Source organism: Haemaphysalis longicornis, unplaced genomic scaffold (genome assembly GCF_048455015.1).
Source record: "Haemaphysalis longicornis isolate Haplotype H1 unplaced genomic scaffold, Haemaphysalis longicornis Haplotype H1 scaffold_1, whole genome shotgun sequence".
NCBI lineage: Eukaryota > Metazoa > Arthropoda > Arachnida > Ixodida > Ixodidae > Haemaphysalis > Haemaphysalis longicornis.
In genome coordinates, this window is record NW_027526203.1 from 95,143,244 (window position 1) to 95,157,817 (window position 14,574).

Sequence of the window (14,574 nt, forward strand, 5' to 3'; positions counted from 1 at the left end):
AATGCTGACATCAGCATATATAGATACGGTAGCTTCCTGGGCTAACGTACTTTAAGCACTGAAATGCAAAAATTCATTTTATATATTTATGCATGCATAGGACGACGCTGAATGCTGCATAATATAATCAACTGGTTAGGAGACCACGTGCTTCATCCGATCAAACTTCCGATCAAACTTCAAACTTCCGATCTTTACAAATAAAAAAAACGTAAAAAACACGATGACCGCTTCTAAAATGTAATTTTCCGACAAATAAGCACGTGCTAAGAACGGCAAAGCACCGAACGACCCTGCTGTTAACATTTACTGGGTTCCTGCCGCAACATGTCAAATAACGCTGATGTGATTTATTCTGTCTCGCTGAAGCAAAGAAATGCCGGATTTCCCTTGGTAACTTTCAAGGCATGGTACGCAGAGTGAATATAACTCAAGCGGACAGGCGCTTTTTGTTAGGCAGTACAATTAGTTAAGGTGTTATGCCGTGCAGCCATTTTGTTGGCAGTAGTTCACATTTGCAAACAAACCTGAAAGCAGCAGCGTGTGGAATTGCAAGTAAACCAAACGCACGCGCCGCGGCCCCGCATTAGCAACGGTGTGATGCTTGTAAGCGAGACGTGGGAAATAAACTAGCGAATTGCTCAGTGCCAAATATGAGCTACAATAACCCGAATATTAGTAGGCCAGAACAAGTAGGAATAGAACACTTTCCAGTGTTTGCATGAAGGCAAGTAGCCTCACTGCGAGATTTTCCTGTAGCGTTATTTCTGTACAACCCGCAGTTTTGAGCGTTGATTTCGCTGGCCAGTACAAGGAGCAACGATGATTGGAGTCCCCGTCTACCACGCTACTAAATTCTCTTTTTTTCAAATTTTGGACATTTTACGTGTCCAATCTACCTCTCAGCTATGAGGCTTGCCGTAGTGGATAGCTACGGAATTACTGGTATTGCCTTGTAAGCTTAGCCATGCTCCAAATCTTGCCACACGGGCGTTTAGGTTTTTCGCTTCCACGACCAGGATCTAATCGGCAGCCTCCGAAAAAATCCCTAGGGCTGGATCAAGACACGAGTCTTACGAGGAGCAACTTTGCCCATAGCGATCAGTTACACATAGATACTTTCTAGGTCAACCAGCAAAACACTCATTTTTCTTTTAGGAGCAAGAAAACCCGCTCGAAAACGGCCATCGGAAATTTCGGTATGTTCGCCGTTATTAGAGCCGTGTAGTTAAATTGTCTTTTCACACAGACTTATTGCATTTTTAGGCTTATCTCTAAAGTGGTCGTAAAATACCCGCCCCTGACTTCACGTTGTCGAATAACTCGCTCTTGCTCTACAAGCGGTTAGCATACTGGTTATCTTAGTTGGCTGAGTGACTGCTCGAGACCGGCGGTAGTCTTGAGTTTGACTGCCGGATCAGGTCAAATTTTTCAACCGCGACGTTTTTGAGACAGCTGGGTACATGGCTTTCTATTGCAGCCGTATGACTGCATTTCAGGGGGATATCAGAATTTTTATTCCTTTTTGTTCCTGTATGAAAACGTGAGCCACTCACGTATTGGCAGCATAATGGCTTTAGGTGAGCTCGGTGCGCGTACTTTGGATTTACGCAAACTCGTCCTCGGCAAGCAGGTTCGTCGGGAGGCACCTTTTGCGGAAATCCAAATCGCACAGACGAGCGTGTCACATTTGCTTTGAGGAACTGAACTCATCTCATCCTTTCCCCCTCTCTTCCACCAGTCCCTTCCACCACTCCTCCATTCCCTCCACAACCGTGCATTGGAAAGTAAAATTGCCAGCCTCGATGCTCAATTAACGCTGCTATGCACCGGTCATCCTGCTCCACATGGTATGGAATTGTTCAGCAAATCCCACGGGCGCTAGAACCTTGCACTCTTCCTTATGATTTGGAGAAGGAGTTGCCCAGATCCAGTCTGGGACCGTTGCCAGAGGAGTTATTCCACCACACGTTTTGAGCTTGTAGTAAAGTGTATTCTTTTTATGCCACGAAATCGTTTGAAAGTGGGGAACACTGCTTCGCATGCGCAACGTACACTCCCCAGACCGTCCCACGTCAAGTTTTTTAACACCGATGAACCAGTGAAATTGAATGCAACCGGCGTATTTGAGTGTGCACTTGAACAAAGGCATCAATGCATGCACTCACATGACGTCCTTGCCGAGGAGCAAGATGGCTGGAGGGTAGCTGTTGATATAGGTGAGGGCGGCAACCACCACGACACTCACGGCCAGGATGATGAGAGAAAAGATAACGCCCAATTTCACTTTTCTGGAAGAGAAATCATGCGAAAGAAAGACATTATGAGAGCATGACGGGTAATGAACCAGCATTCCGGTGCACACTAGAAATGTTAAATTAGGGCTCTGATTAGTTCGTTTGTTTGTTTGTTTGTTTGTTTGTTTGTTTGTTTGTTTGTTTGTTTGTTTGTTTGTTTGTTTGTTTGTTTGTTTGTTTTTTGTTTATTTGTTTGCATTTTGCTGAGGGACTGATTTCACAAGAAGTTTTGATGTTTTGACACCTCAACGTATTCTGCCTAGCACTTTAGTTGCTTTAAATTGATAACCGAAATGCTCTGTGATTCCGCCCACTGTTCTTTCGCTAAGAAGCTGAGGGAACATAGTTAAAACTCTTAAAAACCTTTACTTCCGAAAGTAATACTTCCGATTTCGACAAACAATCAATTTATGCACATATCCTCGGTTTAGCAGTGGCGACTGCTAAGCGGAGGAGCTTGTTTCTAATAGGATCTTTGAAAAATGACGTTGCTCAATTAAATCGGTAGATTTTTCATAAATTACAGGTCACAAGAAGCAGCTGAACTAGAACTCGTCTATCATTGTTTTAATACTTAAAATAAAACAATGCAGATTTTTACGAACAGAACAAAGTTATTCTCCAAGTTATTCTGACACAAAGTACCCTGTCCGCTCAGCCCGATTATAGCGTTTCAATGCCCAATGCCGGAACTAGTATTTGCCAAGCGTTCCCCCTGAATGAAATCGACAGCTCCCTCCAAAAAATCGTCCGTCCAGCCAAATCGTCTTTTTAACCCAACAATGGGTGCAGGGGAACACTGGAAGCTTGCTGACTCGTGTCTAGAACAACTTAGTGCCGTGTGTCTGTCAACGTGTGCTTTTTCAGCCTCTTTACCTGTCTTCCGCTCACCTGAAAACGACTACAGATGCCAAAATTGGGGGCGTCTTTGGGCTTTATTGAAATTTGTTGAAAGTTCTCGGTGCATTTACATATAGTAACTATTGTGCGTTTCAAACAAAATAAGGGAGAATTCGAAATAACGAGTCGGCATATACATTAGGTTCGCCGGAGGACCAGATATACAAACATTTAGGGTCCCTCCGTTAACGCGTAAGGGCACGGGTAGACACAGCTTACTGTGATGTTAACACCGCGCATATCTCCACCTGCTCGAAGCTGTGGCGTGGGTTTCGTCACGTTATGACTAGTATCCAAACGGACTTATTATGCCGCGTACAAGGGACGGAATGCAGAGCGCGCACCTCGTAGAATGGGGGAGGACCCGCGCGGCAGGCTTGGTAGAGATAGCTTCACAGGGAATTAGGCGGGGGTTTGTACCTGTAAGGGCAGCTGTTCAGAAACTCCTGTTCTTCGAACGCCACCCTTTCTTCTGGAGCCTCTCAGCGCTTGCGAAACGTCTTTCATTACCGCTCCAACTGCAAAGGCGGTTCTTTAAAAGACTCCTGGAGCCGCCTACACCTTCCCGACGGAGAACATCAATCCCCGCGAAACGCAGTTCGACGCACCTACTTTCGCGTGAATTTTGTCAAGCCAACTGTACTAGCCGAGCTATCACTCACCAAAACAGCATATATTTATGCACCCTTCTGTAGTTTTCTTCCGAACCGCTCTGTGCAGCTCTGAAATCTATTAAGAGCCCAGAGAAGTTCTGCAATTACACCTTCTCGGTGCTGGCATCAACGCGTTTCAAGTAATGCCGTTACCGACAGCGCGTTACTTGCGATGCTTCCTAAATTCGTGCGTACAGTCAAGGAGAAATGAACTGCGAACACCAAAATATGAACCAGAACACGCACAACGGAAACATGTAGTCGTGTAGGAAAAATAATGGCGTGCTATTGGTACATTTTAAAAGCCAGACTTCCCAACTTTGTTGCTGTCATGAATGCGTGCGTCATTTTGACCTTCATGTAAAGAAATCACGCTATTTGTGTGTTCTGGTTTTCGGGGTCGCGTTTCATTTGTCTATGGCTGTACATCCCTAACGTAACACGTCGCGTAACCTAACGAAACGTTACCTCGTTAATGCTTACCCGCTTATTGTGTAATTGTGTTACACGTATGCGAATATTCTCCCACCCAACCCACTATTAAACCCCATGTTTTGGCGGCCCACTTAAGCCGTAGCATCCCATTGCCCATCAAACGGTTAGTGGGCACTGTTTTCTTTCTTGGTCTACACCCACAGGCACAAAACCGTCCAAATCTCATGTGCACAGACGTTCGATGGTCGAGCTGCGACGCCGGACGACAGTTGCATGTGATAGCGACGTTAACACACTGCCACCAAGCCCTATTCGAGACTGCACAAATTCACACGGAATTCGCCATGTGTTTTTTTGCGTATGCGCAACGTAAGCAATCAGTGACGTATTACACGTATAGCTATGACGACAAGCAGTGTAATTTGACGCTTCACTCATAAAGATCACCACCAAGGTATCAAGGTATCAAATATTGCGCGTAAATGATATAAAAACCATTCGCACTATTATAAAAATTAAGGCGGTAGCTGAGGCTGGCAAGGGAAACACATTTCTGCAAGTCAAAATTGGCGTCAACACCACAAGGCGATCGAGCTACGTTGATCCAAAAGTGGGCGAAAGGGGGATGATGAACTTTAGAAAATAACACAATCTTTTAATACTGTTTCTATTTATTTGTTTCAATCACTTTTAGTAACATAGTTGAGCTCCCTGCTTCAATGCAAGCTTTGTTGCGTTATCACCTTCCCGGCCGCCACCGCCGCCACGTGATCGTCTGCTGCCATGTTACAAGATTATGGCATGATCACAGAAAAAGACACCAGCGCTTGTATGACGCTTAAGGGCAGCGAAACCCTACACCTGATACCCGCGGAGCGTACCGATGTCGCCGTTTCACTCATCAGTTGAGGTCGACTTCAGTCACGGCAGTAATGCATAAAACTGTCACTTTTCTTTGTTATTTTTCTCTTGTATTCGATCATATAACCCAGCACCTTACTAGGAGGAGTGTGGACAGATGCCATGCATTGGGTTCGCTTTGTCCTAAAGAGGCTTGTACTGCCCTCTTATGTTGTTGTAACGCCAAACACATAATTTTTATTTTATTGTCAAACATAGAAGCAAACTCCACCACGTTATTTGTATGATCCGTGATTGATAACCTGGTAACAGTCCGAACTATTATTTCTTTCGGTAGAAAACATGCGCCAAACCACGCGTCATGCGAAACTGCGCCTCCTGGAAATTCGCGGGGTTTCACGACGCCCAAGGTCGGTAAAATGTCGGCAGGCAAAGGTCGGCACGCAAATAAAGCCTGCCTGAGTGTGTGTGTGTTTGAGAGCAGCACGTCGTAGTTCTTTTTCGGCCGGTAAGCAGGCGCTAAACTGGCATTGGCGGTTAATCCGTACACCGTTTAGCCTGTACCTAAGCGTCGTTCCCCGCCTACTACGCAGTAACGGGGTTTGCCTGTAGTTATTACCAGCACGGAGCGGCACTGAGGGATTTTCTCATTGCAGCATATACGCCTGCCGTTTCTGCGTTGCTTTTGTGGCTCTTTTTAAAGTGTCCACCGAATTCATTCATTGCTGCAACTGAAGGAAAGCCGCCCATTAGCCACTAAACCACTATAGTGAGATGATTGCAGCGGCTGAAGAACGCCAAGACTCCGAAAGAGAGAAAAATTATTTGAGCAACTTGCCAAGTTTTCTGATGGGCATAGAGCAGTAACTTTTGGCTCAGGTACTTAGCGGCGCCCTAATTTAAGTACTGCATATGTCGGTGGACTACGTTCAGCAAGCATTTAAGACTCCAAAAAAGTTGAAAAAAGCGTTCCAGGGTTCCTTTATTAAGCGCCACAAGCAACAGGTACAGAAACACACACTCGTTTTTTTTTTATTTTCCCCCTCCACTGGGAGACGCGCTAGTTTCTCGCGTCCCGCAGGAGTCCCGAAAAACCCGTGCTCAAAAACACATGCTCTCACAGACTACCTGTGAGAGACTGTTCATCTTGACGCCCGAGAAATTCAAGCTTTTTCAAGCACATTCACAAAAACGAGTTTTGCTGGCCACTTCGCAGGTTCGGAAATTTTGTGTCCGCGTGCACGCATTCAACTGCAACTGCAACTGCAACTGCATTCAACTGCATACATGCAACTGCTAATGATTACAGTTCTGATCACTTTAAGTCACGTGAAGTGACACGCGGCAAAGTGACACGCTACATTTTTTCGTGCTTTTTGTGTTTTCGTACTTTTTTCTGACGCTGAGCGCCCCCAGCTAGTACTGCTGCCGCCACAGCTTTGTGTGTCGTGTAATCGATCGTATCCTTTCCTATTCGCTGGATTTGCGAACGGAAATGGCAGACCGACATTTGCGGGCAATTACAGATCCAAAAATACCATTCAAAAGTGGTGGTGCGTGATTAAAAAGCGGAATGATTCGCATTGTTCAATAATATGACCGGAATCCTTCAGAAGCGATAGGGAGACTCCCAAGACAGCGTAGCGAAGTCGGCAGTAAAGATACATGCATCCTTTCTCAATGTACGACGTGCGTATTGTGAAGAAAAGTGCCACTGTGCAGTGAAAAACACTATGCCTAGAGAAATGCGGTAGTGCATAAGCATGATGCACGGAATGCTATCGATTATTGGTGCCGGCGTTGACAGAACCCGTCGGCAGTGACAGAGTGGGGGGAAGAACGACAGTTCCCTTGGGCAGAAGTGCATGTGGTACAGGTATTATGTGGTACAGCGCTCGAATATTTCCACCAAAATAAAAGACAGCCGAGCAATGCTTACCTGCCCATGAGTATGGACGTCGCCAGCACGACAGGGAAGATCTGCAAGTCGGCGCTGATGTACCAGTAGTGAGGCTGGCACTGCAAGGGAACGGAACAGAACAAACACCCGCAACGTGAGAACGGCACAAAAGCACCATTACGGCAAAATGCAGCATCCGTTCGATTAAAGGTAGCTATGGCGCAGTAACAATCATGACAATATTAGAGGAAAATTTCAAAAAGCTAATCTGTGCACCAGAAGCGATACGAAGTTTCCCCTCCCTGTAACTGCGACTCGATTGTGCGCTCGGAAGCCACCGACAACAACCCCCGACAAAAGCCACCAACTGAAAAACAAAATTGTGCAGTCGTACAGGGATGCCTCCATTTCCGTTTGATGGAAGCACTTCAATTAAGACAAGCAGTTAACACATTTATCACTCTGCGTACGGCGTTTCCTCTGTGACGCCTCGTAGGACGTTTAATGACACGAGATTTGATATTTTGAATATTTTTCGGTGAAAACAACGTCCATGAGGTCAGGAAAGAACTTCAGCAATTTACTAAAAGCTATTACTTTCAATTAACACTCGGTTGTATGGTGTCTTAATTGTCACTTTTATAAAGAAAACAGACCAATCCATCTGACCATTCCAGGCAAATATAAAGCAACTGACAACAGAATAAACGCGCGTTTTGGAGTTGCAAACGTCGCGACAAGCACTCTTCGAGAACATCACAACTGAAGGGAAGATGATGCGTCGCATTAGGTATGCAAATAGGATATTTCTTGTAAAAACACTGCGCTAGATTGAAATTACGAAGGCGAAGGACGGCGGAACGCACGATGCAGACTTACGAAATCGCAACTATCAAGTGGGCTTTATTTTCTGACCCTATCAGAAAACATTGGAAATATAAACATTCATACGGAAACGTTCAAAACCCCGCACAATACCGTATCTGTGTTAAGTTCTTGATAGTTGTTATCGTCACTTATTTTTTGCGCGGTATCACTCACAGCTGGACACGTGGGCTCGTCGTCCCCTCTCTCTGGCTTACTGTCACATGGGGAACATCTTTCCGCAGAAGGTGAATTTTCTTGTGTTTGCAGAATCACCGATGGCTGGCTGACGCATGCGCCTTGGCATCCCGATGCCATAGTAAAGGCTTCTATAACCTCCCAGGTCGTCCTGCTGTGGGAGCGTTGATTGATTGATTGTAGGGTTTAACGCGCCGACGCAACGCAGGCGATGAGGCGCGCCGAAATCTCGTACAGACGGGCGTTTTTGCTTTTCACCTCCATCAGAAAAGCGGCCGCCGCGGCCGGGAATCGAGCCCGCGACCTCGTGCTCAGCAGCGCAACGCCTTAGCCACTGAGCCACCGCGGCGGGTGCTGTGGGAGCGTGCCAGTACTGTTGTTTAATTGAATAGGGGTTCGCATTTGCATTTTTTTGCATTGATCGGCCAAATTCCCGGGCGCTTGTAGCTTGGCGCACGCGTTCTTATGCTCCCGCAGCCGCTCGTTCAGGCACCTTCCGGTTTGTCCTATATAGGACCTCCCACAGGACGACCAGTGAGGTTATAGAAGCCTTTAGTATGGCATCGGAGAGCCAAGGCGCATGCGTCAGCCAGCCAAGGGTGATTCGAGAAAACAAGGAAATTCACCTTCTGCGGAAAGATGTTACACTGAAAGTTGGGCGAGTTGGTAAATCAACTTGAACGAAACGCACACAGCGCGCAGAACAACAGGACAAAAGACGGAGGGATGTACAACACAAGCGCTTGTGTTGTACATCCCTCCGTCTTTCGTCCTGTTGTTCTGCGCGCTGTGTGTGTTTCGGGAAAGATGTTCCCCGTGTGACAGTGAGCCAGAGGGAGGGGACGACGAGCGCACGTGGCCAGCTGTAAGTGCGACCACGCAAAAAAGAAGTGCAGTGCGCTTTCCCAAGTGAAGGGGTGGAATTAGTCTCTGTGTAGTTACTGAGAAATGAATGCATTGTATCACGAAGAGAACGAAGTAAATTTAGCGCCGGTGTCACCGACCCGTAATTTGGAACCATCATGGCAACGCTGCCGTGGGATCCAACAGCTGCCGCTACAGTTACCAATCCCAGCTGGAGGTCAGACGCGCAGCGTTCCGCCGTGACCACTCGTATACAATTAGCGCTGGAACGTATACGTAATCAATTGACGTAATTCCATTTGCAGAGTGAAAAGAACAGCTGCTAGAAATAACTGGGGAAGTCATAGAGTCAGGTTGGCGCCCAAAGATTTCAACGAAACTGCGGTCTTGTGATTATAGTATTTGCATGCGGCTTAATTGCTAGCACTAATTACCACTCGCAAGACTTCGACAAACGCCTTGGCTGGTGCTAAACTTGGGAAATGAAGATCTTAGAGAAAACCATTCTCATCGGCTTTGCCGTGCAACAAATGCGTCGCGAAGTTAGTACTTGCAACGTAAGGGGTTCATTGTTCACAGGATATTTGAACGCAATATATTTGGGCGACCCTTCGCGGTGGCTCAGTGGCTAAGGCGTTGTGCTGCTGAGCACGAGGTCGCGGGTTCGATTCCTAGCAGCGGCGGCCGCTTTTCTGATGGAAGCGAAAAGCAAAAACGCCCGTGTGTACGAGATTTCGGCGCACGTTAATGACCCCCGGTGGTCAAAATTAATCCGGAGCCCTCCACTACGGCGCGCCTCATCGCCTGCGTGCGTCGGCGCGTTAAACTCTACGATCAATCAATATATTTTGAAGCGGCATGGCGAGTGTTTAGCCATGAAAGTATATCAATCTTTCGGTTTTCTGCGCTGTGGTACGAAAGATTTCTCAATGAGAAAGATTTCTTTTTTTATCACCAATCTCCATCCGGTATTTTATTTTTCTTGCACAGTTCTTCAAAGTGTTAACGAGAACAATCACAACAAAAAATATGCGTGTAACCTCCCTTGTCCGATGCACAGAGCAGCCCCGCAGGATAGCCACCCGCCTAGCGTCGGCGGCCCAGTTTCGGCGCCCAGCTGGTCTAGCGCATGCGTATACAGCCTCGCTGACTAGCCTTGTTACTAAGGTAAGCGACAGCCATGTGCATCAGTTTTCTTGTTCAACTGAACACTTCTGACGGCTGTACTGCTCGGGAACCATGTGGAAAGGTTCACATCAATGAGTTAGAATTAATAGAGTATTTGGCAAGCTATTTAATTTGCAGGAAAAAACAATACTTCAATGTTTTAATAGCTTTGATTGATTGCTTGTAGGGTTTAACGCGCCGGCGCAGCTCAGGCGAAGAGTCGCGCCGTAGGGGAGGGCTCCGGATTACTTTTGACCACCGAAAGATCTTTAACGTGCCCCGAAATCTCGTACACAGGGGCGTTTTTGCTTTTCGCCTCCATCAGAAAAGCGGCTGCCGCGGCCGGGAATCGAACCAGCGACCTCCTGCTCAGAAGCGCAACGCCTTAGCCACTTAGCCACCCAGGCGGGTCGTTTGAATAGCTAAGCGTAGTATACGTTGATACTTAGTAAAGAATTTCGCTACAATTTACTTTTTTTACAGAAAACAACATTTCAGTATATCTATAGCTCAGCGTAGCGTACGTTAAATTACACGGGCGAACACCAGGCATGTATACAGCAGGTTTTTATTTGAGCCGAAGAGCAGATAGGTATTTCAGCAGGCTTAAATTGTTTCATTATCTTTAAGTTCCCAGCCCACTGCTCCTTGGAGTTTAAAATAGAAAATTGAAATTGAAATTGAATTTTGATAACAAAAGTGAAATATACGAAAATCGTGCCTTTACCAAGCGTGATACGCTCTGGGGGCCGGGACAATACATGTAAAAATAGGTGTGCGGAGAAGCTAAATTGTTTAACAACCGGTTCCTATGACAATAACTGAATGGAGCAGGTTCCTCCTGAACATGGTTGCTATCCCCTCCCATGAGGTATATGTCCGTCCTGTAGTATGTTTGGCTCATGACTAAGCAGGGCCGAGTGGAGCAAAATATCTGTGCTCTGCTTGGGTGTGGGTGTGCAGGCATCTATCCTGCTCCCCCTGCCTTATCGTCACACTGGACCCTGCAGGCACTCAGACAAATGAGAGTACACAGATCACGCGGACATCGAAAATGGCTCAGGATATGCACAACAAAGAGAGGAATGTCTTCATCGTTCATGCGAGACCCAGAATTTACTACACACAATGTGTGAGCACTTCACCCAATTTGCATAATCTGGCGTTGTTTTGGCATAGGGTCCATGAAAGAGCATTGCCCATAGGGTATTCGCATTTTCAGGTAAACCAATTTTCTAGGAATCACCTCTTTCAAGAATTTCGTTAAAGCGCTGAGTATTAGTGGAGTTATTGCAAATAAAAACGTCGCCTTATCGCCCGCGCCGCGATTCACACTCGTTTCGTCCACCTCCCCGCACCGCGCGAACGCGACTGCCCATGATGCCTCGCTTCTCGGTGACGTCTGCAAAAAGATTCAGTTGCGGCGTCGTCTGCTGCTGTGGTATTCCGCGTTGCGGCCTCGCTCTGAGACTGGGCCTTCTGACTTTCGGAGCTTCGTTTGGGCCATTTTTATCATTTTGATTTGCAATCCTGCACTCCGCTTACGGCTGGAAAAGCTGATAGAAGGAATGGGGCGGGATATACGGGAGCTTAAAATGTCTAAGCGCGCGTTTAAAGAATAGCCACAAAATTTGTTAGAGTGAGCACGCACATGCGTTCCGTACCGACGTCGGTTTATATATTGCTTAATTGGCCGCTCGTTCGCGCCAGTGTCGAGCTCGGTTGTGTCCAGGTGACGCAATGCACGCGCGTACACAGTTTTTTGTGTGTCACAGAACACCCAGAACACCCAGAACACCCAAGAAATGGTAGAAATCCCTCTTGAAGGTCGAAAATAGATGGAAAACATGAGTACAACAAAAGGAAAACGGGGAGCGTTCAACACTTCCACATCTGAATAGAAAACAAAGGGCCAAGCCAGGACCTCTGACTATGGGACCGGCAGTAAAGGTCCGACTACAGGAGCTAAGACACCTTACGGGGGAACTAAAACGACTTCTGTTTAACAAACAAGAACCGAAGAACTGAGGAAGGAAAACAAAAGGAAACAGAAAGCAACAGAGAACAAGGAAGAGAACACTGAAGAAGAACAAGTACAAGACCAAGGAAACATGTCACGTGGAAGAGAACCTCTTTGGGGGAAAGCAATAGATGAGCAACCAAGAACCACGATAAGGAAGAGTAAGGGCAACTTGTACGAGACTTTTGGCACGATTCCACCGAGGATGAACGAAAACCACGAGTAAAAACCAACATTGTTTCGTCTTCCGCTGAGCAGCTGATGACACAAGAAAAACAATCACCGGTGACAAGGATGTTAAAGTCTTACAAAGCGATTACAAAGGCTTTGATAAAAATATCGAGTCTAGTTGGAGACAACAATGAACTGCAAAAACAAGTGGGCATAATTTTGACCGAACAAGTAAAGATCAAGAGCACCATCATGAATCAACATGAGGAACTGGCCTTTCTAAGAGGTCGGAACTCGGAACTTGAGCGTCATCAACACGAGGAAAGCAAGCAAAAGTCAACGGAAAACGACCACCCAAAAAAAGAAGAGAGGAAACCAACATACGCCCTCGTGGTCTCTTCGGGGACCATGGACCAAAAACAAGTGTCTACGCTCATCAAAAAGAAGATTAACCCTACGGATCTGGGACTTGAAAACGTCGTGATGAGGCCTGGTAAGCAAGGCGTCATCATAACAACAACCTCAAGAGAAGCTTCAGGACGGCTGGAAACTCAACTACAGCAAATGATGAAGAACAACGTTCAAACGGCCAAATGAAAACGAATACCCCATCAAGCTCATTGGAGTGTGTGAAGAGGAGGAGGCCGACCGCCTACCCGAGAAAATCATTGGTAAAAACAACTTGTCGTGTGACACAGAAGACAGTGATGTAAGGAAAACATGGAAGGGAAAACAAGGCCTCACGGTGGTCCTGGGACTGAATAGGAAGGGCTTGGAAGCACTAAGAAACAAAAAACATCTTAACATCGGGTGGAATCGGTGTCGATTCTACGACCATTTTTTCGTGCCAAGATGCACACGATGCGCAGAACACAGCCACAGCTCAAACGAGTGTGACAGTTCGAAAAGGGTGTGAAATGTGGCAGCGAGGGACATCACCCGGACAATGTGAACGTGACCTTCATTGCTACGCATGCGAACAGGAGAACCGCAATCCAGGTGGGGCACACTCAATGAAGTCTTGGGAGTGTCCGGTTTATACAGACAAGTTAGACGCAGAGAGGGAACGTGTGATCGCTCGTCTTTCATAAAACAAAATGAAATGAACATAAATAGAAAAATAGTAACAAATTATGCAGGTTAATTTAGCTAGAGCCTACAAAGTGAACCAATCTCTAAGTAATTTTTAACGTGATGAAGAAATAGATATATCGCTCGTTGAAGAAATATATACGCTCAAAAACCAGATAATGGGCTTTTTAATTAGGCAAAAAATAGTTATGTGTAACACTGAGCCGAAAACTTCAATATTATGCATAAAGAAAACAACAAAAATTCATATACAACAAAACTTAGTTGCAGGTAAAGTAAACACAGGCAACAGGGAATTATTGCCGATAAACTGTCATTGCCCTCTTAACGAGTGTATCCACTGTGAGTTATCCAAAATAAAGCATATAATTCAAACTTTTAGTTGTGAAGAGATTTTAATATCGGCTGATTTTAACTCGGAATAATATTTGGGGTAGCCGAATAGGTAGGAATCAAATACAATCTAAAGTTATTTTAGACTATAAAAATTACTGGAAGTAACAAAATTGTCAATAGAAACTGTCGAATATCTCTTAGAAACACTTTATCCAACTCAGATTGAAAATACAGGTGGTTCCCTAGAGGGAGCAGAAGTAGAAACAAACCAAAATGTCGAAAAGAATCTCTCTTAATAGGCGAGTTAAAAGAGAATGAACAGGATATTCTGTTCACGTACGGAGTTAGAGGTAACAATAGTAGTAGAGAAATTTAAGGAGAGATATTACACCTGGTCCAGAAAGAATTAAAACTAAAATAGTACAAGCTATATATCAGCAGGATAATATTTTTTCTTAAGTTTTTAATCGTATTTACGGACTGGTCCTTTTCCTAAGAAATGGAAACAGTTGAGAGTAATTTTAATTCCAAAAATAAAAGAAGAAAATTAGTATAGATCAATAGCAATTAATTGTTTTTAAGATCAGAGAGTTTATTTTACAGAGATAGGAAGGTGAAATTTAGTAACCCTAATTACAAGAGGTGACATGATATGGAAACGGGGTAGAAAGGCCATTCTTCGCCTACACTTCCCCTCCTTGGCACATCACAACAACATAACATATCAACCGACACAAGACACATCAGACCCCCGAAAAATTGCGCTGCAAGATACAGAGATAAATCAAATTCAGCGTCTTTCCTTCCACCCAAAAA

At 45.5% G+C, this 14,574-nt stretch overlaps 1 protein-coding gene across 1 annotated transcript in view; it reads right to left on the minus strand.

The window, feature by feature from the left end:
• LOC144178212 (nose resistant to fluoxetine protein 6-like) overlaps positions 1 to 14,574 on the minus strand; it is a 216,268-nt gene that overhangs the window by 30,392 nt on the left and 171,302 nt on the right. The window contains exons 10-11 of the mRNA XM_077705894.1: positions 7,086 to 7,165; positions 2,169 to 2,291 (exon numbers count right to left, since the gene is read on the minus strand). Coding sequence (XP_077562020.1) covers positions 2,169 to 2,291; positions 7,086 to 7,165 — 203 coding nt within the window. The remainder of the gene's footprint in view (positions 1 to 2,168; positions 2,292 to 7,085; positions 7,166 to 14,574) is intronic.